This window comes from Fringilla coelebs, assembly GCF_963513975.1.
Source record: "Fringilla coelebs genome assembly, chromosome: 25".
NCBI classification, from domain to species: Eukaryota; Metazoa; Chordata; class Aves; order Passeriformes; family Fringillidae; genus Fringilla; species Fringilla coelebs.
Window position 1 is genome coordinate 4889449 of NC_140051.1, and position 26863 is coordinate 4916311.

The following is a 26863-nucleotide window of genomic DNA, read 5'->3' on the forward strand; positions in this document are numbered from 1 at the left end:
TTTCCCTGAGGAGAGAGGAGCGAGCGCTCCCCGCACACACACAAAATCAATAAGTCGTTGGGTCTCAGGGAACAGCTCTTTTAATTACAGCTCTCCCCTGAGCTGGGCACAGGCTTTGCAGGTTGGCAGCACGATGGAAAACCGGGGAGGACAGTCCCTGGGGGTGTGCAGGGACCATTGGGGATGCTGGAGGCGAAGAGGGGGAATTAACCCTTTCTCCCAGTCCCGCCTTGGCACTGTCCTGATCCAGCCCAGCCTCACCTCACCCCGGTGTCAAACTCCCGCCAGACAGACCCACGCTGCTATTTATCATAGAGGGACTTAATCCAAAGAACCTTTTGCTGCTGGCTTTATCCATCGCATTTATCTGCTGATCTCTCCCATCTCATCTCGCATTCCGTGCAGCCTCCCCGGAGCTGCAGCTGGTTTGTGAGCAGCAGCATAAAGCCTGATTTAATACCTGGGAATGGGGAGCAGTGCCCTTTTCTAGGGAGCAGCAGCTGGGGCGATCCCTTTGCAAGGGGCATCGGGATGCTGCCAGTCCTGTCATGGTTCTCCAAGAAAACAGGCACTTGATCCCAAAAAACACTGCCAGGAAAAAGGTGAAACCTTCGCCCTAAGCCTCCCCTGGATTCAGCCAGCTCCCCCGTCCCTCCTCCCTCTCGCCAGCTCCTTCTTTAACTCCGTTTCCAAGTGCTGAGTTACTATCAAGGAAGGTTTAATAGGATCCTGGATTTTAAAGCCACTGGCAACACAGTCTGGGCCTTTTATGGTTAGTAATGAATAAAAGAACTCAAATCACCTTTTTTTTTTCTCTCTTAACAGTCTCTGCCTACAAATTAAAGTCATTGTGCTTCTCGCTCTGTCTCACTCCTTTTGTCTTCCTCCAACGCCATCTGAGCCCATGCAGGACTAGTCCAAGATGTGCACTGCTTCCCACCCCACCTTTTATTTATTTTGCAATATTTACCCCTTCCAAATCTCCCCATTACTTACTCTCACTTCCATTCCATCTTTTTGTCTTCCTATCCTTTCCTCTTTTTTTCATTACCCCACATTATCACGGGAGCAATGACATTTTGGAACCCCACTGCAGAATGAAGCCCTTGACTCTTTCCCTAGAGCTGGCAACCAGCCCTTCACGGTAGAAAAAGCCAAAATTGCTACTATCTTGTCACCAACTCTGGTTATTTTTAGCACTCTTTCCCTTAAAGCGCCAGCTCCCCAATCATGTGATTACGACATGAATCTTATCTCTGATCTAAAAGTTTCATGCCCTCACAGCTGCCAGAGAAGTGCTGGGAAAGATGAGTCAGACTTTCAAAAACCGGCAAAAAGACTGGGCTTAACTGCATCTAGCTGAAACTGTAACTCAGGGGGCACCTAGCCCCGCTTATTAAATGTTCCTAATTTTTAATGCAATGCTGGAGAGAATTAGCCATTCAAGCCCTGCCGGGTGGCTTCAGAAGTCTCCCCGTTACCTCACTTAATTAAGACAGCACAGAAGATCTTCATATCCTTTGGGTGAAGCGCTGGCTCTGTTGGACATTTTTTCATTAGCGTCACCATAAATAAGATTTCAAGCCTTGGCATTTACCACAGGAGCGGGATGAAGAAATCAACGTGAAGACAAAGCCTTTTGGTAACCACAAGTGGATTTCAAGGCAAACCCGACTCTCTTATCTTCGCATTTATCTTTATCCCATTGATACGGCGCTATCGATGGCCGGCAGCTATCTGATGGCACACTAACAGCTCTATTTGCAGCTCACACAGCGATAGCCCCCCGCCCTCCCCCATCACCAGCAGATTTTGTATGACAGGAACGTTACGCGACCTTTCCTTCCACTTTTTCATCCGGCCTGGATTCATCCTGTGTGCAAAAATGACCAGCTAGCCTTAAAGAGCACCTGGGTAACTGGGAATTGGATTATTTTAATATATGAGCCAAAAAACCAAAAAAAATCAAGAAGAGGGAAAAGCTCCTGATCTCCACCTTATCTCCCTTCCAGTTCCTGCCTCCCTGTCTCATATTTACCCTTCTCACACGTGTTTACAATTTTCCCTTGTTCGGCACAGAGAGATGCACTGAATGACACAAGGTATTTAAGTAAACATTTTACAGTCCTACTGTTATTTATTATTAATAATATACTGCTAACTCTGCCCTTGCAGGCACCTCTAGGAGGGAAATAGTATTTGCAAGTGTCCATAGGCAGATTCCCTATGGATTGCCGTGCTCCCTCCCCATGCCAACAACGGGGGCACATCCCTGTTTGTCTTCTCTGGACTTCGTGACTTTCTCCATCTTCTTTTTCCACAGAGGAGATAAGCTGGATAAATGCTTCTCTCACCCCCACACAAAAGAAAACTCTATCTCCTTGCACAAGCCCGAAAATATATTTTCCCACCTTGTGACTGAACTTGAACCTCCTCCACTTCACACGCCTTCCAAAATAACCCCGAGTCGAGCAGTTCAAATTAAAGCAACAAGAGCTGAGTGTTTGGCCCCCGATTTCAAATGACACACTCGAAAATAAAGAGCCATTTTGGGCTTATTTTTCCATGCTTTCCCTTTCCCCCGGACAACTTGAGAGCTCTTGTATGAATGGGGAAATTATTTCAGATGGCTAAAAAGGCATTATTATTTCTACAGGAAAAATGCATGTGGAATTTGGTCCAGCTGCCATGGGAAAAGCAGTCCCATCTCCGACTGACTGCAAAGGCAGATCCATGTGGGATATAAACACTTCAGGGAAATCAGAGCAGCACAAGGGCTTCCTCCAAGCTCCATGTGGCTCATGGGGACATCACCACCAAGGCCACTGTGGCATCTCTTGGTGCAGGGGACACTTCGAGTTCCTCTTTTGGGACCAAAACCTTTCCCCACAAAGTCTCAAAGATTTTGGATCTGGGCTCCACAAATACTCCCATTCCAGCATAAGAATTTGTTAAAACAGAATATGGCTGTACACAAGGACAGCTGATGCCTGACATTTATCTTCATGACTGAAGACGGCAGACCACAGAACATGAGAGGCAGAGTTAGTTATCTTCTCCTTAGCCATGACTGACAGTAAATGTCAGCAAAGATTAGTTATTCTGTATCATATCCGTGTCACGCATGTTTTTAATTCTCCTACTGCTCCAGTACTGCTTCCACTTCCAGTTGTAATAAATCAAATGTACTTGCTCTGTGTGAAGAGGAGTTTCTGCAGTTGGAGAAGACCTGCTGATCACCACTGTACCCACTTTACAAGTCCTCAGCCCAGACAGAGTTCCCTGCTCTGTATCTCTGACCACAGTGGTTTAATTTTGGTTAAAATCGTAATTAAATCTATTTGTGCATCGCCTTCTCTCATGATGGATCCAGCAACAAAAGGTAATTAATGAGTTGTTTCACTCAGCAGTGAAATGCAGCCACATCTGGGGTAAAAGTCTCAGAGTTTAACAACCCAATGCCACCTGAGTGGCAATTCTGGACAGGCACAGAAATCTACTAAAGAAGAATTTGTAAAGAAACAATGGTGAAGTCTGGAGGACACTAAAAGTAATGCCTTTGCCAGCAGAAATAAACCCCAGCTTCTGCAACATGGCCAGCATTCAATACTTCTGGTTCACGTGGTTCTGGTGGGGTGAGCTGTCATGAGGACAACAAACCTGCCACGTTCTGGGGAGAGCACACATTAATGTCCAGTTCAAACCCCAGCTCTGTGACTGAGCTACTGACAGCTTGGAGAGAGCCAAAAGGCAGCAGGGCTGCCTGTCTCAGATGCCCTGGGCATCAGAGTGAGCCTTTCTTTGTCCCCAAGCCACCCTTAGACCCACAGAGGGGCTGGGAGGATTCCATCCCACCTCCCACAAGCTTCACATCACCACCTTTGGACACCGAGTGCCATCTCTACTCAAGGTACAATGAACACAAGTGACACCAAATCTTTACCTTTTGCACCCTGCTGTCTGATCTCTTTGTTTCACCTCCCCTTGCACAGCTTTCGCTGTTCTTTTGGGTTCCCCCATTGTACCCAGCCAATTATTCCAACCCAGACCCAACTCCAACTTTATTCCAAGGTGTTTTTCATCTGTTCTTCACTTCATCCCCTGATTCAGTGCTGGGGTTTGCAGCCAGTCCTGCAAGCTGGAGGAGAAGCCAGCAACAACTCCTGAGGGCACCAGGTCCCTTCCTAATGGCTTTCATGTCTTCCTGTACCTTTAAATAATTGAAATCTCTTTGTTGCTAAGTACATCCAAGCAAGAGGGCACTAAAAGTTTTAAACCTCTCTGGGGACGCCAGGACCAGGAAATCTACACAACTCACAAGATGTCCTGCCACCAAAGTACCTTGTCTCCTGAAATGAGACTGACTGTGTCGCTCCTCAGAGCCATTCCCGCAGTGGTTCCTCCCTCAGGGTGCTTGTCTCTACTACGGGAAAGGCATCCTCCTTGATTCCTAACAGCCTTCTCAAACCTGCTTTTAAAAAATCATTTCAGCGTAGAGCATGATGCCTACAAAGTGTTCCTCTAGAGAGAAGTGGCAGCAGGGTGACACGAGGTTCCTGTCAGCCCTGCAAAAGCACAGCACGCGCTACACGGACGTGGCTGGCCCTCGTAGTAGCTAGGTTACGTTCCTAAAGCACATGGAGCATGGAGAGGTGAGTCAGGTCTTTCTGCCCCATGAATTCCCCAAGAAATTCCCCAAAGCCTAAAAGGCAGTTTTTCATCCCATAAGAGGAAGGCAGCTCTACAGCTCCAAGGGGTGACGACCTGGCAAGCAGCAGAAAGGCACAGGTCAGCTCAGCAATGGGGCAGCTCCAGGTGCTGCTGTAGCTGCTCACCATCAGTCCACCCTGAGCTGCTGAGGAGCAGGAGGCCAGCAAGGATTGCTCAGGAACCAGATCTAACAGCTCACCCTCAAAGTCCGCATGTCTTCAGAGACGTGCCTAATTAAATAATCTTTTCATTTCATTTGAAGACAGCAGAGTGCTCTTAAAGACCCTGACAGCTTGTTCATGATCCTGAGGTAGTGGGCATGCATTCCCTGGGTTGCACAGGGAGAGGATCAACACCAGACAGGTGCCTGGGCACAGCAGGATCTGGGACAAGTGACCCCAGACAACTGCCCTGTGCTTCAATCACCAATTGCCACTTCCGATAGCTGAATCCCCGTGCACCACTCCTGATGTAAATAACCATCCATTTATAACTCCTTGTAATTACCTGCCTATTTCTGCGGCCCGCCTTCACAAGGTAGTCTCTCTGCAATTATAGTTAATTGCCTTGATTGCTACTGCATATTTGAAGAAAGTGCAGAAAAAAATGGATGAGACAGGGTAGTTTAACAAAGAGCCATATGGGGACCAGAACAGAAAGAGTTAACATTTGAAGCTTCTGATTTATTTCTCATTCTTGTCAAAATAAACCCTGAGGATGTGAAAGCCCTTCCAGAACCATTGACACAAGTCTTGACCATTTCTGTAATAACTTGTGAAAGTTTCTTTGAACACAAGTCCCACGCTGCAGGTGGAGCAGCCCCTGCCAGCCCTGTCCAGGTGTTCCCAGCATCACAGGGATGATGCAGGTTTATGTCCCATTACCTACAGTAACTGCAAATCTCCTTTAGCTCACAATCATGCGACTCATCTGTGCCTGGGTTCTGAATTTCCCAAGGCTCTGAGCTCCATCATTTAGCTAATTAGGCAAACTCCAGGGACAACCCCATCCCCCCAAATCTGAGCAACCACTCCTCATGCCAGGATGTTCCGTGCTCTGCCATGGGACTTGAGCCCAGGTTCCACACGGGACCAAATGTCCACCAGGAGCCATCGGTGTCCTCGTTTGCCCTCATTTCCTTCTCTGCTCTCCCGACTTTCCTGTGCCTCACTGGTCTGGCCAGTGCCCCATGCCCAGCTCCCGGAGCTGCACCATCAGTGTTACAATCCTCAGCCAACGGGAAGGTCAAGCAGAGCAAAAGCTCCCACCGAGCCACAAATCCTCTGCTCACCTTCCTTCTGAAGGGACATCAATTACTCGGGGCTGTCAGGATGATAAGGCAGCCCGGCCTCCACAATAAGGAGGATATTCCAGCTAATAACTTCCCATTAAGCTCCTCAGAGCTGGATGTTTTCCATGCTTTTCTGCAGGGCTGCTGCCAGGTCTTGTTTGCTCTCCTTACCCAGCGAACTCTTGAAGGGATATGGCTTGAGGCACTGTTGTAAAATGAGATCTCTACCACCAGTCCTGCTGGAAATCCCTGGCAGAGCTGGACAGAGAAACCACAGCCTCTGAATTTTTGCTCTGATCCCAGCTTAGCCTTTCTCTTCCAAAGGAAGATGACAGCATTCAAAACAGAAGATACAAACAAAATTTAAAAAAAAAAAAGAATGGAAGGAATCCTCTTATCCATCACTTCTGACCAGTTTATTACCTGCAAGCACATTCCTAGCATGCTGAAGGGATGCCACGAGAGGATGGCTGGGGTGTTATATTTCCCTTTTTTTCCCCTAGATGTTAACTAACCTCCAAATGTCCTTCCCCACGAACTGAGAGGTGAATGTAGAGGTGAATCTGAAGTTTAGGATTAGTTTATGGTGCTGAAGATCCACGTTTGCATCCCTTCACTTTTTCAACACATCCTGCTCCTTCTCCTCATCCTTCCCCAGCACCTTGTCCTTCCAGGGCCAACAACCACATCACCACACACACCTGGATGAGGATGGACCCTTCCTTCCCTTCCTAATCCCAGGTGGGGAGTACATCAGGGATGCTCTGGGAACTACCCCAAAGCACTTCTTGTCCTGCATTTCTCAAGAGTGCAGAACTGGGCTGGTCTTGTGGGGAGTACCTTCACCTCAGGAAATTTACTTGAGGAAAAAGAAATCTCTGTTCCATTAATGGTTCATAAAAATTTTACAAGGTTTCTGCTAAAGGAAGGAAAACAAACAGAGATGATGTCGGCACCCAAGCACTCTTGAAATCAAACATTCTTTCTCTAATGCATTTTTTTTATATAGTACCAATCAGAGAGGCAATCAAGCACGAAGCCCACAGCTCCCAGTGCTTCCATTTCCAGCATGTGATTTTTTTTCCAGCTCAGGACATTCACCCCCAGTGCTTCCACACAACCTCATGTCCCACCAAGTCTCTGGAGCAGCTGGTGAGATGAACACCAAAAAAACACCCAAGGACAGCACATCCTTGACAGGATCCTGATTTTGATGGAATTCATTAACTTCACTCCACCAGCATCCAGGACTGGAATGGGATAGACGTGCATGGGCACTGTGAGTGTTTTGCAGGCACATGGGGATGGGGAGGGAGGAAGCTCCTGTCTTTCCCTAATAAAGGTGGAAGCTTTCCATGCACCACAGCATTAACAAGTCCTTCATTAAAATCCAGAGCCTAGGCTGTTTTTCCAGCAGGGAATGGTACAGCACAGCCAGGATAGTAATGAGAGGTTTGCCATTAAATCCACAGCTGAGGTCTGGTCCAGGCAGAGACATTTGGAATCTGAGTACCTGAGTCAGCTCGAGACCTGTCTAATCAGTCTGGGAAAATGTCAAAGGTATTTCTGCAGTGTTCACTGGCCAAAAAGACCCAATAATCTCTTTTTCCCCCTTGTTCCTTTGTTTTTATGTTCCTTCCCTTTCTCTGCAGAAATATTCTGCAGTAAACATAGATGGCTCCCAAAAATCAGGCTTCTTCATAAAGTGTATATTAAAAACCAACCCCCCAAAGAAAACTCTGCAACTGAATACAAAATATAGTTATTGGAGAGCTGCACAGTGACAGTGACAAGGAATAAACCCTCCCAAAGTAAGGGGGAAAAGAAGTAAATAAGGAAAATACCAAGGAAAAAAATTCTGCTGAGAACTCAGGAGACATTAATTGTCTAAGATCAAATGTGTATGGATAAAATATACATAAGGCTCATAAATCTATATCATACAGACAGACACAATGCTAAATATATATTAGTTACTGTGCAAAACTGGAAATTAAAAGCTCTATTTTCATCCATATGTGGCTTTTGCTCTCTTCACCATCCACAGGTTCTGAGAGAGGAAAACATCTTTTACCCTGAACAACTGCGCAGGGATTTGGGATAATCCCCAGGAGATGGGAAGGATGCAGATGATGAAGCCAGCAGCATCCCACCTCTGCAGTGAGACCCTGGCTCTTGCTACCTCAAGCCCCTCAGCTCTCACCTCCCGCCTCTATTAAACAGATGTTCATTCCAAGCAGAGAAATGAAACCCTTTAGACCCTTTGGAGGAGGAGAATCCCATTTCCCAGAGCCTGCTAACACCCCAAGAATCCACACTGCACCCCACTATTCACAACCTGGCTGTGCTCCATTCCCAAAGGAGCAAAAAGCATCTGAGCTGCCAAATAAAGCCAGAGGAGATGGTTTCTCCCTTCCATCTCCCCTCTGGAAATTTCACAGAGCTCTCTGTGGGTGTCTAAGCCGGTTAAATACATGGGGGGGGGGTCTCCCAAAACACACTGGGGATAAATCAGATTAGGGGAGCTGCATTTCCACTTGGTATTTCTCAAACCCCTCTGCACCCCCCAGGCTGCAGCCAGAGCTGCTGAGCATTAGCAAGGAGCAGAAGGAGAGAAACCCACAAGCCTAAGAGAAAAGGGGAAAAAAATAGCAATAAAGGCTTTGCTGCCTCCATGGCTGGCTCGGGAGAGGCCGGGAGGCTGGTTAATGGATGTCAGTTCTGTTTCCATTGAAGAAAAGAAAAATCAATGAAGCCTCTTAGGCAGGCAGGGCACAGCCATGGCACTCGTGCTGCTTTGCCTTCTCCTCACCCACAAACAGAGCTTGGATCCACATTTTCCAGCTCGGGAAACAGAGCCAAGCAGCCCTATGGGTTCCCAGAGAGGCAGGAGAAACAGGAACATCTGTAACCTGATCCTCCACACTGCTCTTTACCTGCAGATGTTCACTCCCATGGATTTCTGCAGCAACAGCTGCAATAGGGTGGGAAGATCCTCGCCTCAAACTGCCACGTTGGCAGAGACCCCACTGCAGATGTAATTATAAAGCTAAAATTCTCTTCCCAACTACTTTTGGGGTTGAGTTTTTTATTGCGCTCCTGTGGTTTTGCCACACTGACACAAGCAGCGCTTTGCTGGCAGAAGGGACCCGCTCTGGGTGGTCTCCATAGAGCTGGAGTTGGATTTTTCCCTTTACTGCCTCTGTTTCAGCCTCTCATGCAGAAAAGATGCAGCTCAGACATTTTGTTAGCACTAAAAAGAATACTAATGAACCTGCAGGTTGCTGGGTGAGGCACCTAATGACAAGCCACATGCAGAATTGCTTAGCTGAGTCTCCTGGAAGTTTCAGGGATGAGATTTAAATGGACTCAGGATGCAACACCTCACCAAAAAAGCCAGTTCTTCCCCTATTTCTGCTTAGTGCAGTACCAGGTGTTTTCCTGCTGCTCAACACCCTCATGAGGCTCTAATACACCTGATCAATGTTGGATACCTTCTATTCTGATCCTGTGACTTCCTCTAAATGCTGGGGTTGGGATTTATCACCTCACCAGCCAAGCTCAGCCATTTGGACCCCGTTTCATAGCAAGTGGAGAGAAAGAGGCACTGCTAGGACACAATCTGTCCAACCTATTTTAGACACCTGCCTTAGACTGGGATGAATTGCACCCTAAAAATGCCCATTGCTCCCCAGTGACTGCAAAGGGGGACTGGACAAATACACTCAGACACAGGCATCCATCATCTCAGACACCTGCAGCTACAGGAACAGGGATCCCAGGCTGCCCCTCCTTTACTGGGGTCCTATGGAAATGCTCACAGACCAAGCTTTTGGCAGAATTTTTGCCAGTTCCTTTGCTTTTTCTCTCTTCCCCCTTAGCCCTCCTGTAGTCAACAAGAGACTTGGGGAGATGGGCTGGTCTCTCTCTCTTCCCAAGACCTGCTTGGATCACATACCTAATTTCTGGATGCCAGAATTTCTGGATGGATCTAACTGGGAGCACAGAATCACAACATCCATGACAGAATCAAAGCATCCTGGTTTAAGACATGAACAAAGCAGTCTCTGACAAGAGCACACTGCTCTCCCAAAGTTCATGTCTCACTCAGGCTGAGAGAGCCCTCCCAGCCCTTGGTGGAGGAGTTCTTCAGCAAACAGCTGCCTGAAAATACAGATACAGCATCTTGGGGTAAGGATCAGAGCTTTGGAAAAACATGGATGGGGTTTATTTTGGAGAGGAAACCAAGCATTACCAGAAATAAAAGACACAGCACCACATCCCACCTAAGGCAAAGTCCATCTCCACTGAGGAGCTTCCTACAGCACCAAAAAATAGACTCAAATCTAATATCTCTCATGCTGGGGAAAAGTTGGATATGGATCCCATTTTCCAAACTGCCTTGTCTCCAAATAACATACCCTCATACATTTTTAGCCTTGAGTCCTACTGGGATGAGCTTATTCAATCGTGCTTTTCACCTGCACACCTCCGTCTAGCAATCTTCCCCAATAATTCGTGAAGCCTTTGGCCAATTTTAACTAAATTTGACAGAGGAACAGATGGCTCAAAGACATTAAGTACCTGCAAGTCTAGTGCAGATAGGCAGCCAGGTACAGGAGAGGGACGCTGCAAGTGCCCCACGGAGGGAAAGGCCACAGGAAAATGAGATTCATCCTCATCTGAACCTCAGAAAATCCACTCAGCACAAAGCCTTTCCAAACGTCCTCACCACAGGCAGCAAATCATTGACTCCTACTTGGATTAAAATGAAGTAAACTTAAAAGAACCCCGGCTTTATCGGCCTCCGTGCCAGTCAGAGGATGGATTTTGCATATGAAATCAGAGCCTGTGTGACAACTCAGACAAAGGAGGAAAACCAACACGGAAGGAAAGTCAAGTTGCTGCCGGCACCAAGGAACTGCAGGAAATCTTGCACCAAACCTTCCCATGTCTATCCAGAGCCCTTGGATGCTGCAGGTGGGGTGAGGGGATGACTGATGCAGCAAATTTTAGGTGGTTCCTGCACCAAATTTTAGGTGGTTCCTGCACCAAATTTTTCTTGGCTCCACTCAAGACATTTCTTGCATCAAGGGATGGCACAAAACGATCTCAGTGGCCCTGGGCTCGCCCGGCACGCCAGACGCCAGTAATAGAGCCGCTCATCTATTTCCCATCAATGTATCTTCTTAATGAGGCAAGATGGCTTTTTAATAAATAAAAGCTTTCACCAAAAATAGCTGCACGGTCATCTATAATCCCCTGAAAACTTCTAAAGGTCTAAAGTTGAGGTGCAAAGCACAGAGCAGGAGTTAGTGGGGGGCAGTGAGGAAATAGGGCAGCCCCTCCCAAACCTCTGGAGCCAGGAAGAAATGCAGCACACCTTTTCTGCACACACCTGCGCACGCCTCACCCTCCCAGCACCAGAGCCGCGTCAAAAGCATTTTGCAAACTAATATTCCCAAAGTCCCAGAGCTTAGGCAAGTACTTTTGTTTCTATTTCAGTGCAGGGGGGAAAGAGGCAAAGAGCAGCAGAATGACTTCATTGGAAAGGGCGAGCTGGTGGCACAGTGAGGACGGAGGAGGCAGCAGCACCCCCGAGCCAAAACCAGGGAGGGATTAGGCACTGAGCCTCGTGGCCACCTCCCATTTCGTGCCTATCAGCACCATCTCCCCTCTCCTCCAAGTAAAGCAGATTTGTCCACAAAATCAGCTCCGGGTGGTGCAGCCTCGCCCAGCAGGTACAGATGGACTCGCTGATCAAGATGAATCATTTGGCACGTTCCAATGACCCGGGCGCAACCGCAGAACGGGCTCTTTGCTCAGGGCCCTCTCCAGGGCCAGGGCATCGGGGACAAAAATGAGAGGAGCCTCCAAAACAGGCAGGGCCCCCACATCTGGCCCCTCCAGCTCATCTGCCCCCTCCCCACCAAGGTCTGGCTTGTTTGCCTCACCGAAGCCCCCACCCTGCTCTCAGACAAGGTTAATAGGGTAGAGAGAGAGCATCTGTTTATGAGAAGGTTATCAAGTGAAAGGCAGTAACGCAGCCTCCAAACCAGCTTTTCATAGCCTCTTACTTATTATTTAATTTGGCTCCAGTACGTGAAATTAGGCTAATGGCTGTTAAGTGGTTAAGGCACGCACATTGTCCATCTGCCGAGAAGGCTCCAGGCCGTTGTTCTGTTTCAAAGGCTAAGGAGGAAAAATAATATGAGAGTTGCATGCTGTTAGTTTGAGAGCTCATAAATGCATTTTTTTCCTCTTTCCCTCGCTTTTATATTTCTTTTATCTCCTGTGCTTTGCCTCTTGCAGCATTAGGAACTTCTGGAAAGCGAGTTACCGGCTTTATTTTTTTTTTTTTTTGTCAGTGCTCTTATGCCTTTTTTTGCCTTTATTTTTTTTTTCTAAGCGGAGGGAAGTGTGAGCCAGCCGGTTCCAGCAATGCCACAGCCACCAGCTGTTGCAGCCTTCCCATTCAGCTGAGCTCAGTGCAGCATCCCCCATTTGAGAGCAGGAGAATTAAGCACAAAGCCCTGAGCTTTTGTCTCTTCTCCTTGACACCAGGACTGGCAGCTTCTCTCCACCAACACAACATCAGCTCCGCAGTTTTCCTTACGCACAATCTGGAGCGCTCAACCCCTCCCCACCTGCACTCCTTGCTGCATTTAATGAGCAGTTCTACACATTGCATGGAAGAAGGGTGTTTTTCTACACATTTTAAACCTTAAATGATGCAAGCTCAGGCTGGAGCTCCCTCTTCCCTTGAGTTTTGCTCATAACCAGCACCCACGCGGATTCTCGGGTGTCTTGTACAAGAGTTGAGCTCGTTCTGTCATTACTTCAGAGGAATAATGAGGTCTCTCAAAGCTTTACTGTTTTCATGGGACTTGTAGGAATGTAACCTCCCTGTAAAACCTGACCAAAACCAGGCAGCTGACTCACAAAAACCAGCAGGAATGGTGAAGGGGAAAAGGGACACCTGCACCTTTCTTCCATGCATCCACAAAGAAGGTGTGAATGACTTTAAGGCAGGTGAGTTACAGACAGCAAGGCTAAACTGCATGTCAAACCTAGCCAAAAATCCTTGGAATCATAGGATCACAGAGTGTTTTGGGTTGTAAGTTTAAAGGCCATTCAGCCCATCCCCCTGCCAGGGGCACCTTCTACTATCTCAGGTTATTCCAAGCCCCACCCAACCTAGCCTGGAATGCTTTCAGGGATGGGGCAGCCACAGCTTCTCTGGGCAACCCATGCCAGGGCCTCAGCACCCTCACAGGGATTGGGAATTTCATCCCAACATCCCATCTAACTCTGTCCTCTCACAGTGGGAAGCCATTCCCCTTTGTGCCATCAGGCAAGGGAAACTGCTTTACCTGACAGCAGCTCTGGGAAGGAGGGGGCTCTGAGGAGGGGAATGGCAGGCAGGAAAGAGAAGGGAAGGAACCCTCCAGCCACTGCAAAAAAATAGGAGCCCAGAGCCATCTCTGTCCCTTGTGTAGGAGCTGAGCTGACTCTGAGTGAGGAGGGTTATTTATGGGGACACGAGGAAGGAGAGAGCAGCTGACGAGCAGATCTCATTTTCCTCCATTACTGCAACAACCCCACTTGAAATCCAACTTTATTACTTCCTTTCCAAGCCATGGAAAAAATAAATAACTGAATGCCACAAACAAAGTCAGCCTTCCATCCTTGTTATCCCTTGATTTTGCCAGAGGTTAGTGGGGTGGTTTCAGACTCACAGCAGGGGAAGCAAGCAGCAGTTGGCAGCACCAGGAGAAAAGATTGGAGCATTTACCAACAGGCTTGTCCCCTCACCTCTCCTGAAAGGAGCCCCCAGTGTTGCTTTTCCACAGAAACATTTTTCCAGGGCATAGCTGTGGCATCCAGGCTTGCCATCTGCTCTATATCCCCTGGCTTTATCCCTCAGTACTGCCTCTCTCACCGGGTATCTGCATGAATTACTCCTCCCCACTTGCACCTTTGTTCACAGGGTATGTAAATATAAATACATATTTATATTTTTTAAAAATCTTTAAAATTTTTGCATATAAATATAGATTTTTTAAAAATATATTGGGGGTTGGCACTAGATTATTTTTAGGGCCCCCTTCCCATTTCTATGATCCCATGATAAACAGACACAAATTTGGTCTCTGCGTATGCCGATGGCTGACACGTGCAGAACGAATTGTGCTCGGGGGGGTGCTTTTTTATAACACTCAACCCCTAAATTCCCAGCCCTGTACTCATTTTGACACTGCTCTCCTGCTTCCCTGCTGAACCTGACCCAAAACACACCATCCAGACTGTGTTTTTTGAGGAAAGATAGGAGGAAAACAGGAAATTAAGCTGCTGGTGCTGCCTGACGGGAGGATAAAGCGGCTGTGTGCTGGAATAACCACCAAAGCGAGATGCTCAGCCCATGTCCTGCAGCTCTGCACCTGCTTGTGCTGACAAATAACTGCCCAGCCTGCAGAGCATTCTGGGATTATGGAAGGGAGCAGGATTTTTTCACAGAAAACCACCCAGATTTGGTCGACCAGTGCAGGAATCTCACACTGGTGCAGCAGTTTCTGGGGGGGAAGTGAGCTGGTGCAATATTTTTATTTGACACTGGCAGAAGCCCTGCTCCGACACATTTTTCCCTGTTCTGCTGCCAGGGCTGTTTAATTCCCGTGGCAGGCTGGCGGGAGCGGCGAAGCGATCCTAGCAGAAGTCTGACACCAGGAGAGCTCTGTGTGAATAGCATATCCTGCAAATCTGCAGGATAGAGAACATCTGAAAACCAGGTTAAAGGATAAATACTGACAAGCCTTGACTGGAGAACAGAGTGTTCGTTCAAACACCTGCATGAACTGGAGGATTGTTACAGTTTTTCCTCTAAATGCTGCTGAACCAGGTGATAGAGCCACATGGAAAACCAGAAGGAGGAGGAAATTCAGAACCTCCAACCTGCCCCTGGAGGGTGTGGGGCTTCCATCTGAAACCAGGGGAAGCTGGCAGGGCAGGGTTTGCAGGAAGCATCCTTCAAGGAGTCCTACCCCTTACCACGCTGCCAGGAAGCATATGCAAGGAAGAGAAGGATTACAGCACTTTGCTTCTGCTCATCCCTGTTTTGAAGGGGTTTTTTGGCCTGAGTCGCCAACAATTTTGGCAGGAGGTTTCCCAGGCACTGAGCTGGCAGTTGTAGGGAAGAGGGTGGCTTTATCCAAGGCATAAAAATCCAGGGAGATGGCTTTGAACTAAAGCTGATGCAGGAGAAATACAAAAAGGAAATATCCTCGTGGGCACAGCAGCTGCTTCAGAGACAGCAGGGAGAATTTGTGGAGGTGAGGCTGAGCTCAGAGAAGAGTTTTTCCCAGACTGCAGGATAACAGTGTGGAAGGAGGAGGCCTGAGGAGGATAGGCTCCATATTTTTTCCTCTGATTCCTTTAAGAAAGGGAAGCTTTGACCCCCTCCTCTCGTCTCAGGGGAGCAGGGAAAGAGGACACACTGCTCACAGCCTGCAGCCTCGCTGGTGGGACGGGAAATTGCTCTGCTCCTGCTGGGATCTGCAGCCCTGGCTCCTATGGGGAGTGATGGATGAAAGGGAGGGAAAGGAGGAGGAAGCTGTGTCTTAAGGCTCTGCAGCAGCAAATGGCCTCAGCGATTAGAACTGAGTGGGCAGCTGTGTATCACTCTGGATTTTCTGCCTGTTTCATCACTAGCAGTGACTCAGGAATATTCTTCATCGCCCTCAAGCGAGGATATGATCATTTTCTGCCACTTGAGATGAAGCTAATTTTACAGCAGCTTAGAGGGAGAGAGATGTCATGTGCTGATTTCTGTACTGTCTGCATCACCCAGTGCTGCAGCACGGCCAAGTCTTAGGTGCTGACAGCTGGAAGTTAAACCACCCTGCACCAGGACAGAAAATCCAGGGGAAAGGGGGTTTGGAGCTGCAGGGCCCAGAAAGATGAGAGGAGAAAAGCAGCACGGAATCAAGAATTCCCAGCAAGGAGAAACCTAACAGCATCCCTTCTCTAGGTTCATCAAATCCCAGTGTGGCTTGGGATGGATGGGACCTTAAAGATCACCTCATTCCACCCCCTGCCATGGGCAGGGAGACCTTCCACTATCCCAGGTTGCTCCAAGCCCTCTCCAAGCTGGCCTTAGACACTTCCAGGGCTGGGGCAGCCACAGCTTCTCTGGACAACGTGTGCCAGTCCTGGTCATTAGTAGGAGAAGCATCCTGACTGCCTGAAGGTGCAGAATCTGCTCCTGATAGGACAAGTGTGCTGAGCAAGACTGATGGACAGAAGGCAGATCTCAAAGGGCTGATCTCACCACTCAAATCAAACCAGTCTCAGAGTCTCCAGATTTACCAAAACCAAATCCTGGTGAGGGAGTAGCCCACTTGTCACAGAATTCCAGAGTGGTTTGGGTAATGGAAGCAACCTTAAAGCTCATCTCAATCCAAATCCCTGCCATGGGCAGGGACACCTTCCACTGGAGCAGGTTGCTCAAAGTGAAAAGCGTTCACAATGCTGGTGCCAAATCAGTCCCTTGGTCCATCAGACCCTGGGTCTGGCTGAGCTCCCCCTCTGATCCTATCAGAACTTCCCACGGAGCTGGGATGAGACGGCAGCAGAACCAAGTGCCCCCACTGACACTGCAACTGGACCACCCAGCTCCTGGCTGGGAACCAGCCCTACGGCCACATTCAGAGGAGTTTTCTTGCTCACTGCTCAGGCCATTTATTTATTTTCAGCCTGCAAAAGCTGCCTTCTCACCAGGCCCTGGCAGTGCCTCACCAGGCTCCCTGTGCGAAGCCGCGGTGTCCCGGCCACCGCCCGGCATGTGATTCCTTGACAGCCCTGGATTCGGGAGCTAACTGGCAGTGGTGGCTGCCTTTGCAGGGGAAACGGAGCAGTACTGCCAGCTTTTAGTGACAAAGGGAGTGTTTATAACAGGCACGGTGACAGCTGTCCGAATGCCACATTTATTTACAAAACGTTAGTTAAATTACTGACAGTTGGCGCTGCACAGGGAAGCTGAGAGGAAGAGCTGACACGTCCCCGGCGTGCTCATTCAGCAGCCCCACGGCGCCTCTCAGCAGCCTCCCTTTGCAGCGTGGGTGGCACAGCCCTTTGCTCAGGGTGTCACTGGCACCTTCTGTCCTCCCCTTCCCACCAAACCTGCAAGGGATCATCCTGCGACTCCCACCCACCCCAGAGGGTCAGAGCCACCAAGGCGAGTGACGTTCTTCCTAACAATGCATGGCCACCAAGCCTGCAGCCTTTTCAAGAGGATGTTGATCACCCTGTGACCCCTTCAGCAATTCAGATTATTTCAGGCAGTGCCATTTGAATGAATGGAGGTCACCAAGAGCACCTCTGGATGGCCAAAAATGTCTCTGTGTTGTTTTCAGACTCACAGGGGTGGCTGAGGTGAAGGCCCCGTGTCTGCTGAGCAATGTCAACAGTCTGCAAGCTGCTGGCTTGGAACCAGCAAGGAAATTGGAGCTGCCATCCTCCAGGAGACAAGGACAACAGGAGAAATTTAGGACCCAGCTGACATGCACCAGTGAAAGCATCTCCCCTGACCAACCACCTCCATGACGAAGCAATAACAACCCAAGATGGGATTTTGACTTTCTGACCACAGAAAAGACCTCTAAGACCATCAACTCCAACCATTCCCCCAGGCCACCACTCACCCGTGTCCCCAACTGCCACAGGCACGTGGCTTTTAGACCCCTCCAAGGATGAGAAGGGATTCCTCATTCCAGTCCTTGACAGCCCTTTTGGTACAGAAATATCCCCTAATATCCAAGCTAAACCTTCCTTGGTGCAATTTAAAGTTGTTTCCTCTTGCCTTATCACTCATTGCTCATGAAAGAAAACCGACCCCCACATCCTGCCCTACCACAGAATGCAAGAGAGGGAAGAGACTTTTTAATTCCACTGGTCAAGGCCAACAAGATACCTTGGGCTCCTCGTGTTTGTAGAGGACTAAATCACATCACTTGCACACACACCATGAGAAACCACCAAACTGCTCCCTCCCAACGCTGCCACGTTCTGTCCTGACTCCCACACCGTGGAAGTTTGGAGAGCAAAGAGGGTCTTGATGTGCCTTGGCCAGCTGGAAATTAGGCCTTGGAAAACATCATTCAAAATAAGCTTTGCCTGATGCAAAACAAAGCAGATCTTTCACATAGTGGTAAGCAATGGCAGGGATGAAGTTTGACAGAAAAATCAACCCAAGATGTAAAGCAGCTTTGAGGTGAGTAGGGAAATATTTCTTTTCAGCTAAAGGGAAACTGTGTGTGTCCAGAAATCCTTCCCTTCTGAGACTAAACGAAATCAGAATCTCACTATTTCCTATTAAAAAATTCCAAATCTTGCTTTAGCTTCATCAGAGAACTTCCTGTAACATTTGAGAAGATGCTTCACTGAACTCACAAACTCAGATAAAAGGAAACACTATTTTTCCAAGCAAACCCAAACCTGCTCTCTCACCCACAAGGGAATTCTAAGTCAAATCCTTTCCAGTCAAGGTATGCAAGAAAGAAATGGATTGTTTAATAAAAATATCTGGGTTTGAATTTAAAAAGAAAAAGAATTTTGTTATTCTAACAAATTACAGAAGCCTGAAATTTTTGAATGAAAGTAGACTCCCAGCTCCTGCTGAATAGCAATGGAAGAAAAGGGACTTGTAAAATGCTTCCTTGAATTTTCACCTCAGTCACCTTTCCTTTGAGCTCATCAAGAGCTTTCTACTGGACTGTAAGAGAGGAAAAGGGATGCGAGATAATTAAAAGTTACCTTTACGGTTTTTAAGGTTATTTAAGGAATAAAGCCCTGCACATATAATTGACTGCATTTGGAGGACTGAAGGATAAGAACCCAAATGTGCCTTCAAATATTAGTGCTGTGCCTATCTGTAGGCCCAAAGTGTCTTGAGATTTGGCAGTGTCTCTGAGCCTGGAGCTGCCCTGCTCTCCTTTCATACCTTTGAGAATTTGCTTTTCTCAACAGCTTTCTCTCATGCTTCTTATTAGAGATGAGTAAAAACCACGAGGCTGAAAAACACGCTGGTTTTGCTGAACTGAGGATGTGAAGCTGCGAAAATAATGATCCCACCATGACAAAAAAAGGGAAAAAGAGACTCAAAAATCCCAAGTAATGAATGTTTGGATCATGGCCGGGGCTCTGCATGTGTCTGATAAAACAGACACAGGTGTCAGAGCCATTTATGGTTGCAGGCACAGAGCCGGTCAAAATCTCCCATCTCTGGGAAAAAAATCCTGTGATATTTCACCAGCTGCTCATGTTGGAAGGTGGTTTTATCCCTTATTTACTCTGTCCTCATTGACATGCAGAGCTGGACTCACTCCTCTCCTGTTTGACCCTTGGTGTCCTTTCCTATTCAGCACTGTCCCCAAAGGTGTCCCCACCTTCAGACCAGGCTCAGCTCTCCAGACCTCATCCCAGTCTTCTCCCTGATTTTCCAGGGAAGAATCCAGCTGCAAAGTCAAGTTTGCCTGCAGATTTTCCATACCCACCCATCTGCCTCCTCACTTTGCACATAAACTAAGGATGCTTCCCAGCGTGACTGTGGCGGTGACAGCCAACACCACTCCCCGGCAGCTGAAGAATCCTTATTTAAACCAGGATTTTTAATAACCTCATGATGGAGATGCTGTTGGCGGTTCAGCAGACGCTGCAGCAACCAGACAGCCAAGCCTGAGCCTCAGACTTGGCTCCTTCACAGCCTTGCACCTCTGAGAACTAAACCCAAGGAGAGCAGAAGGTATTTCCCACTTGCTTTGCAAAGGTGCCACATGCAACAACGAGCAAACCCCGAGGAGAAGGAATTCCGCATTGCTATTCCACACACAAGCCGTTCACAGTCTGCATATTGGAGCAGGACTGAAATGCTGTCTTCCAACCTGATCCCCAGTCCATTACAGTTGGGATAAAGACTCGTGGTGACATTAATGAGCACTGGATCAGCCCCTTTGCTGGCATAAATCTCTCTGTCGCATCAGTGGGATTGCATTTTCCCCATTTGCCTGTTTGTTTGGCTCTGGATTCTCATTACAATTTCTATTAGCCCAGGCTCCCACTGATGTGGTCGTAGATTAGTTCCTTCCTGATTTTTTTCCTCTGAAGTAAAATAAGGGTGTCTGAGCTCAAAGTGGCAGGTTTTGGCAGGTCTGGGGGGAAGAAAACAACTCTGTCTGATCAAGAAGAGAATTTTTCCAACGACACAAATTGGAGTAACTCCAGTGAAGCCAATAGAAGTGACAAATGCTTGAGCAAGCTGAAGATGACCCACATCCCCAACCCACTTCTCTTAACACACACATGGTGCTGCCAGTTCAGGGCTGCAGTGCCAGCAGCAGCGTGGCCCAAAGGGCTCTGCCAGGGGGGCACTGGGACAGCACATCAGGACAGACAAATGCTAGAGGTGAGGCCAGGTGCCATCCCTTGGACTGGCACCCATAAGGTCTCGATTCCAAGGCTTAGATCAACTCACGGTTCTGGTGGGGCAGCTTCAGAGCAGACTTTGGGACTGTGAGCTGCCCCACAGAAGCATTGCTTCCCCAGGTCCCAATATCCCTGATTTTACTTCCTAACCATCCACCCTCCCAGCAGCTCTGCCACACACCACGTAGCCCCAACATGACAATTCCCTGCCAGGTCTAAGCAAATAAACCTCCCAGTCTCCTCTTCAAACCCCAAGCAAAGGCAGGACATAGGTGGACACCTCTGGTGCCCTCCAGTAGGACACTTATAGCATTTTCCTTGCAGAGGGATGAATCCTGCCACAAAGAGACTGCAACGCAAGCAGATGACTCATGGAGCAGAGAAAGGAAGCGTTGCAATCGCTGTGCACGAATCAAGACATTTATAGGGCCTGGGAGGGCACCTAACGTCACACCAGGAGCTGAGGGCAGGGCTGACTACTGAAAATCCATTTCCTAAGCCTACCTTAACCATTAGAAACACCAGCCCAGCATGCCTCCACTGTGGGGCTGCTCTGGCCTCTTCCCCATGCCAAGGTAAAGCCTGTTTGACTTCAGCCTTTCCAGATGTGAGATGCTTAAGCCAGGGTGGAGATGACATCTCCACAAAAGCCCACTTGCCCCCTAGGAGACCCCAGCTCCAGTGAACCAGAGGCAGCAGGTCTACCAAGAAAGCTATAAAGGGAAACCCTCCTCTGGCACAGCAATCAGGAGCTTGTCTCATCTCAGATGGAAATTGCACTCAGGGAAAAAAAAAAAAAAAAAGAATAATCCATGCATATGACAATTTTTTTTCACCACTTTAAGCTGATTCCATCTCCGAGATGGGAGAGAGGTGGCAGAGATTTGCTGACATGTCACTTTAGTAATAAACTCCTCTTTCAGAAACGTGCCATCGCCAGCAGAGCAATCGGCTCGTGAGCTACAAACCCCACACGTGGGGCTCCTGCAGCCTCTCCCACAGGGCATCCCCAGGAACGTGGGGACAAAACCCTGACCAGAAAGGAGGACTCAGCAACAACAGGAAGAGGAGAGAGGCAGGGGTGAAGTGGCACAGTGAGGGATGCAGAACATGCTCTGCTCCTTCCTCACCTTAATGCAGGAGGGGTCATCACAGCCCTGAATTTATTCCCTAAACCTCAGGATGAAAAGGAGAGAGGTTTGAAGGAGAAGGACAAAGGTGGTGGATATTGGAGAATTAGTGGAATTAACTTAGGTTAAGACATGAGTGTGGAGCTTAGCTCCATCCCTACAGGGCTGCTGGAAGCTGCTCCCAACCCATCCCAGGTGCTCAGAATTCCTTTACTGCTCAGGAACGGAGAGAAGCAAAGGTGTGACACCTTGGCCTCTGCAAGCCCCAGCTATATCTCCCTCTTTGGCTTTGGGAAGTAGTTAGGCAAGAAATCAGGAGTCTCTGAAATAAAAAACTGCAGCAGGAAGAAAACTACCAGGTACTGGGTGTGGAGACCATCAGAGTGGGATGGCTTTTCCACAGGTCTGAGGCCTGGAGAGGCAGATGAGCACTGATCTGGAAATCAGGAATGTGGTGGTTGTGCAGCAAAGTGGGGGAGTTGGCTGGGCAGGGCAGGAGATGGGAATAGCTAACTTGGGGTGTTCTCAGCTGGTGGGACAGGGTGGACAAGCAACACTCCCTCAGTGGGGTTATTGCAGCTCAGAGTGGGAGTGAGAGCCTGGAGCAAAACGGACACAGAGCTGGGCAGCCACCAGAGGAGGTTTAGCAATCATGGCTGGCCCCTTTCATCATCATCCTCTTCCTGTCTGGCTTTTGTTACTCACACCCGGAGCCCAGCCCAGGGCTGGGCACTGCTCTTTGAGCCCCCCTGAACCCCCCATGACTCAGCCAAGGCTTTCCCAGGCACAGACAGTCTGGAATGGGTTCCCCTGGCCTCCTCCCCCTGCAGGATTTCTGCACTCATTGACTGCAAACCACAAAGGCAGCTGCCCAAAACCTCAGCGAGAATCACCCTCGTTCAAAGGCTGGCAGGAAAAGCACTGGGGGAGACATGGAGGCTCCCCCAGGACCTGGGTGCTGGAACACACCACATTTACCCATTGGAGATCATTCTTATTTTTCTATTACACAATAAAAACACAGCGAGGCAAATTCCTGTGAATAAAGGGGAAAAGATGGGGCAGCAAAGAGTCACAGAAAACAGACCCATCTCTGAAAAATAGTCTTTTCTGCTTAGCAAACAAGCACTTTCTGTTTGCACCCATCAAACAAACATGCTTGATTTTGTTTTGTTTCACAGCCAAGTCATCATTTCTCCAAAATTATTTCAAGAGCACAACAGGGGCCAAATAAATTTGCAAAACAGGCTTAGGTAAAGAATGGCAGAGCTCAGTGGCAAAGCTCACAGCCCTTTTCAAAGCCTGCGTGAAAACCACAGGAAACATCAGGGTTAAAAAAAGCTTTGCCTCATGTTTAACTCAGATTTGACTTTTAGTGTTGGAATCAAAGAGGAGAACGAATGAAGGCATTGCATCACCCTGCCAAGGAAACCAGAGGAGATGGAGAGAGGAGCACCGTGGATTCGGGGGGACACCATGCAGGCGCCTGTGCTGCTGATGGGAATGTCAGAGCCTCGCCATGGAAAGCGCTGACTGATGCCAATTAAAGTGAAATCATAATCAAGCCATTTGTTTTGGTGCCCAGAGAGCTGCTCCAAAGGTCTCAGCAATGCCTGGACTCGGTTCAAGCACTGCATGAAGTTCAGGATGGGTCCTCTCCAGCATGAACCACTCACTACTGGTAAGGGCAGAGCTGTCTGGACATGGTGGGAGGGGATGAAGATCAGCCTCATCCTCACAATCTGTGCTTGGGAACACAAGGAAGGACAGAAAACTCTGACCTTCACCTGCACACAACTCCTCAGTGTAACCCCAAAGGCAGGACCACACATCCATCAGTAAAAACACAGTACTGTGACACAACACCCTCAACCCTTTCCCTATTCCCACAGGCTTTGCTGCACCCAGGAGTAAATCCTACCCCTCCTATCCCAGGCAGCAGCTTTAACCCAACATCTAAAGCTTGATTTAAATTTAATACAGCGATCCAAAGTGCTGATACCCACAACATGCCTGTACCCTCCAGCAGAAACACCACGAGATAGGAGGAAATATCTGAACACCTCCAATGTCTCTGGTCCTAAACTGATTCCCCACAGTGGATTGTACAGAGCAAAGCCTTTACAACAGAGAAGTCTCCTTGCAGCTTTCAATCCAGCTTTTTTCCCAGCACTGAATTCACTCTGCTTGGAGGGACAGAGCTGAAAAGAGCCTCTTGGCAGGGCACTGCTGCTCGGGCTCCTCAGCACCTGCCACCCCGATAAAATAACCTATTTCCAACAGCCAAAGCCTCTCCCTTGGGAAGAGGGTGGGACAGGACTTTCCAAGGGCTCCAGAGAAACAGCAACTTCTGCTGCTGAGTTTTCAGCTTGTTCTTTCGTTTTGGTGTCTGTGAAACACCAAGAAGGGACCTCTAGAAACATCTCTCCTTCCAAATCCTTGGCTGCAGCTCCCTGTCCTCCCACCTTGCATGGAAATGAGTGGGATTGGATTAGACCTGATTTTTTTTTTCCCTTCCCTGACTGCCACCCATGCAGGGCTGGGCAGGAGGTGGCCAGGAGCATCGCTGGGGTCTGCCAGAGCCTTTGTAGCAGCATTGCTATTCTGCACAAGTTAACTCCTCCACAACAGATCGATGGGCACGCCGGGCTGGGAGGGGAGCAGGCAGGAAGATTCATGCTTCCTTGATTTCCTCGGGTTTTCACATGCTCTGCTCCTCCCGGCTCCTGCCATAGTGCAGCACGACTGGGACTGACCAGGGGATGCAGCAATGTCCCACTGCCTGCTGGGCCAACTGCTCCCACCTCAAACCAGCAGGAAAACACCTCCAAAAATGCCCAGGGAAAATCACACCTGCGTGTCTCTGTCACCACAGCCGAGCACCGAGCCGGTGGTGGCAGCAAGCTGTTCATTTCCAAGGGCAATCCCCGCTCCAGGGGCAGGACAGCAGGAATGTCATCAGCACAGTGGGAATGGAATCTGCACAGGCTGCACACCCCAAAGCCCACGTGCCCTTCTCCTGGGACACACCTGTATTGGCAAGGCACCTATCAAGGGACACGGACATCCCTTGCCACCAGAGCAGCTCCCAGCTCTACTGGGATGCACCCATGGCAGCTCTGGGATGATGGCACAGTGGTGTCCTCCCTCCCCAGAGCCACCTCCCAGGGGCAGGATTTGTCCCCCTTCCCATGAAGCCTCCTTGACAGAAGAATCCCTCCTGCTGACTCACCCAAGCTTCCCTTTGTTCTCCTCCAACACCAGCGACCACCCAGTGCCAGGGCAGAGCACCTCAATCCGTGCTGTGGATCAAGATCCCTGATCTTTGCCCGAAATCCTGTGCAGGCCCCCACAAGAGCCTCTTCCCATAACTTTGCAGAGCACCCACCCAGCTGCTGCCACCGGTGTGTTTAACTGCCCAGACCCCCAGTAACTCAAACCCCTCCCTCTTTGACAGCAGGATCTGGAGGAATTTCGGCACTTGGAAGAACACAGCACTTCAGGAAAGCAAAAGAGCTACCACTAAGCCAAGCTCAAATTCCTAAGCAAGACACTCTGTCCTCCATCCTCTGCCACCTTTTCCAGCCTCTTTGCCCAGCCGTGCCATGACGCAAGGCAAATCCAAGGGAATGGCCACAACACAGCTCCCACCCTCCCAGGAGCAATCAGGGGCTGGGGAGGGGGATGCAAGATTTGGCCACAAACAACTGAGTTGCAGGAAAATTCCTGCTGAAATTCCTCCCGGGGCTTTTTTTCTGCCCTGGCTTGGCCCCTCTCCACGGGCTGGCGTAAAGCAGGAGCGCGGTGTCACCGCACACACCCAGCTGGCCCCGCAGATGTTGGTGTCACCTATGCAATGCTCCCGAGGAGCGAAGTCGCTCCCGAGCATGCTGGAGTTGCAAGCGCCGCTTCCCAGCGCTGCAATTAAAACCTGGCTTTTGATTTTTAATGTCCCTATCAAACATCCTCTGGGATGACTGCGCCCATCTGCTGTGAGGACAGGGACGAGTGTCTGGGCATAAGATGTCCCAGAAATTATGCTGAGCAAAATTACAGATTCCTTGGCAGCCCCTGAACCCCCCGGATCGCTGCTGCAGGAGACAGGACCCTGGTGCAACGCCCAGCCCCCATCTCTCCCCTTCCCAGGGAAGGACTGCTGCCGGGAGCAGCAAGCCCCTGCCTCTGGAGCAAGGGGATTCTTAAGGAGAGGAGCATTCACCTGCCCGGGGCCAGCCCCGTCCTGCACTTCCCTATTCCAGCAGGTCTGGGCCTGAGATAAAGGCACAAAGCCACACCAGGAGGTCACCAACTGCCCCTTTCCCCAGGCTGGGGCGGTCTGACATGGGTAAAACACCCCGAGCACTGCACTCCAGGAGCAGAGCAGGATTTATCTGCACCGAACGCAGCCGAAGCGCCCGAGCCACGGTACCGACAGCAGCAATTGAGCTCTGCCTCGCACTGCCGTGGGGCAGGACGCCAGAAGGGAACCACATTCCCTTATTTTTCATCCCCCAGTAACTTTCCCGAAGACAACTGGGAGGGCTGAGCCCAAGCCGAATCCCCTGGCACTCCAATCTCTGAGCTCGCTACCCGGTACCATCCTGTACCGCCAACCGGCACGGCGCATCCCCCGCGGGGAAACTGAGTCACGACCCCAAAGTCACCACGCAAGCAGGACCCCCCGACCCCCCAAGCCCCCATCCAGCTGCTCCTACCTGAGCGTGGCGCTCTCCCCTTGCCGCACTGTCACGTTGTCCATGGCTTTGGGGAAGGTGGCATCTCCGCTGCGCACGGGCACTCCTGCGGGCACAAGGAAGAGCAGCCTGAGACAGAGGACGACCAGGCACCTCCAGGGCAGGGCCAAGCACCCACCGACCCCCATCCTGGGCAGCGGGGACTTTTCCAACAGGCAAAAAACACACCCGACAAGGCGAAAAGGGGGAAGGGGTGGGTGGAGAGGAGGGATGGGGGGGAGCAAAACCACCGGGGCGAGCGCTGCGGAGCTCCACGGAGATCAGGAGAGCCCCCGGCAAGGCTGGCTGCGAGCGCTGAGCCTGCCGAGCGGCATCGGAGGGAGTCCCGCTGTCCTCGGGCGAGGGAGGAGGACGGGAGGGCCGGGGGGAGGAGGAGGAAGAGGAGGAGGAGAAGTGGCAAAGGTGCTGGGCGAGCCGGTTCTTCGGGCAGCAGTCCGAGGCTCACTTGGGCGAGGAAGCGCCGGGGGGGCCCGGCTGTACCCCACTCCCGCACGCTTGTC

At 49.7% G+C, this 26863-nt stretch overlaps 1 protein-coding gene across 2 annotated transcripts in view; it reads right to left on the reverse strand.

Annotated features, from left to right (window-relative positions):
- The window catches only part of LOC311162948 (protein CEPU-1), a 137905-nt gene extending 111293 nt beyond the window's left edge, over nt 1–26612 (reverse strand). For both annotated transcript variants that reach the window (XM_084221573.1, XM_084221572.1), the window contains exon 1: nt 26325–26612. In XM_084221573.1, the coding sequence (XP_084077699.1) occupies nt 26325–26491 (167 nt within the window). In that variant the 5' untranslated portion in view covers nt 26492–26612. The remainder of the gene's footprint in view (nt 1–26324) is intronic.
- Between the last annotated feature and the right edge of the window lie 251 nt (nt 26613–26863).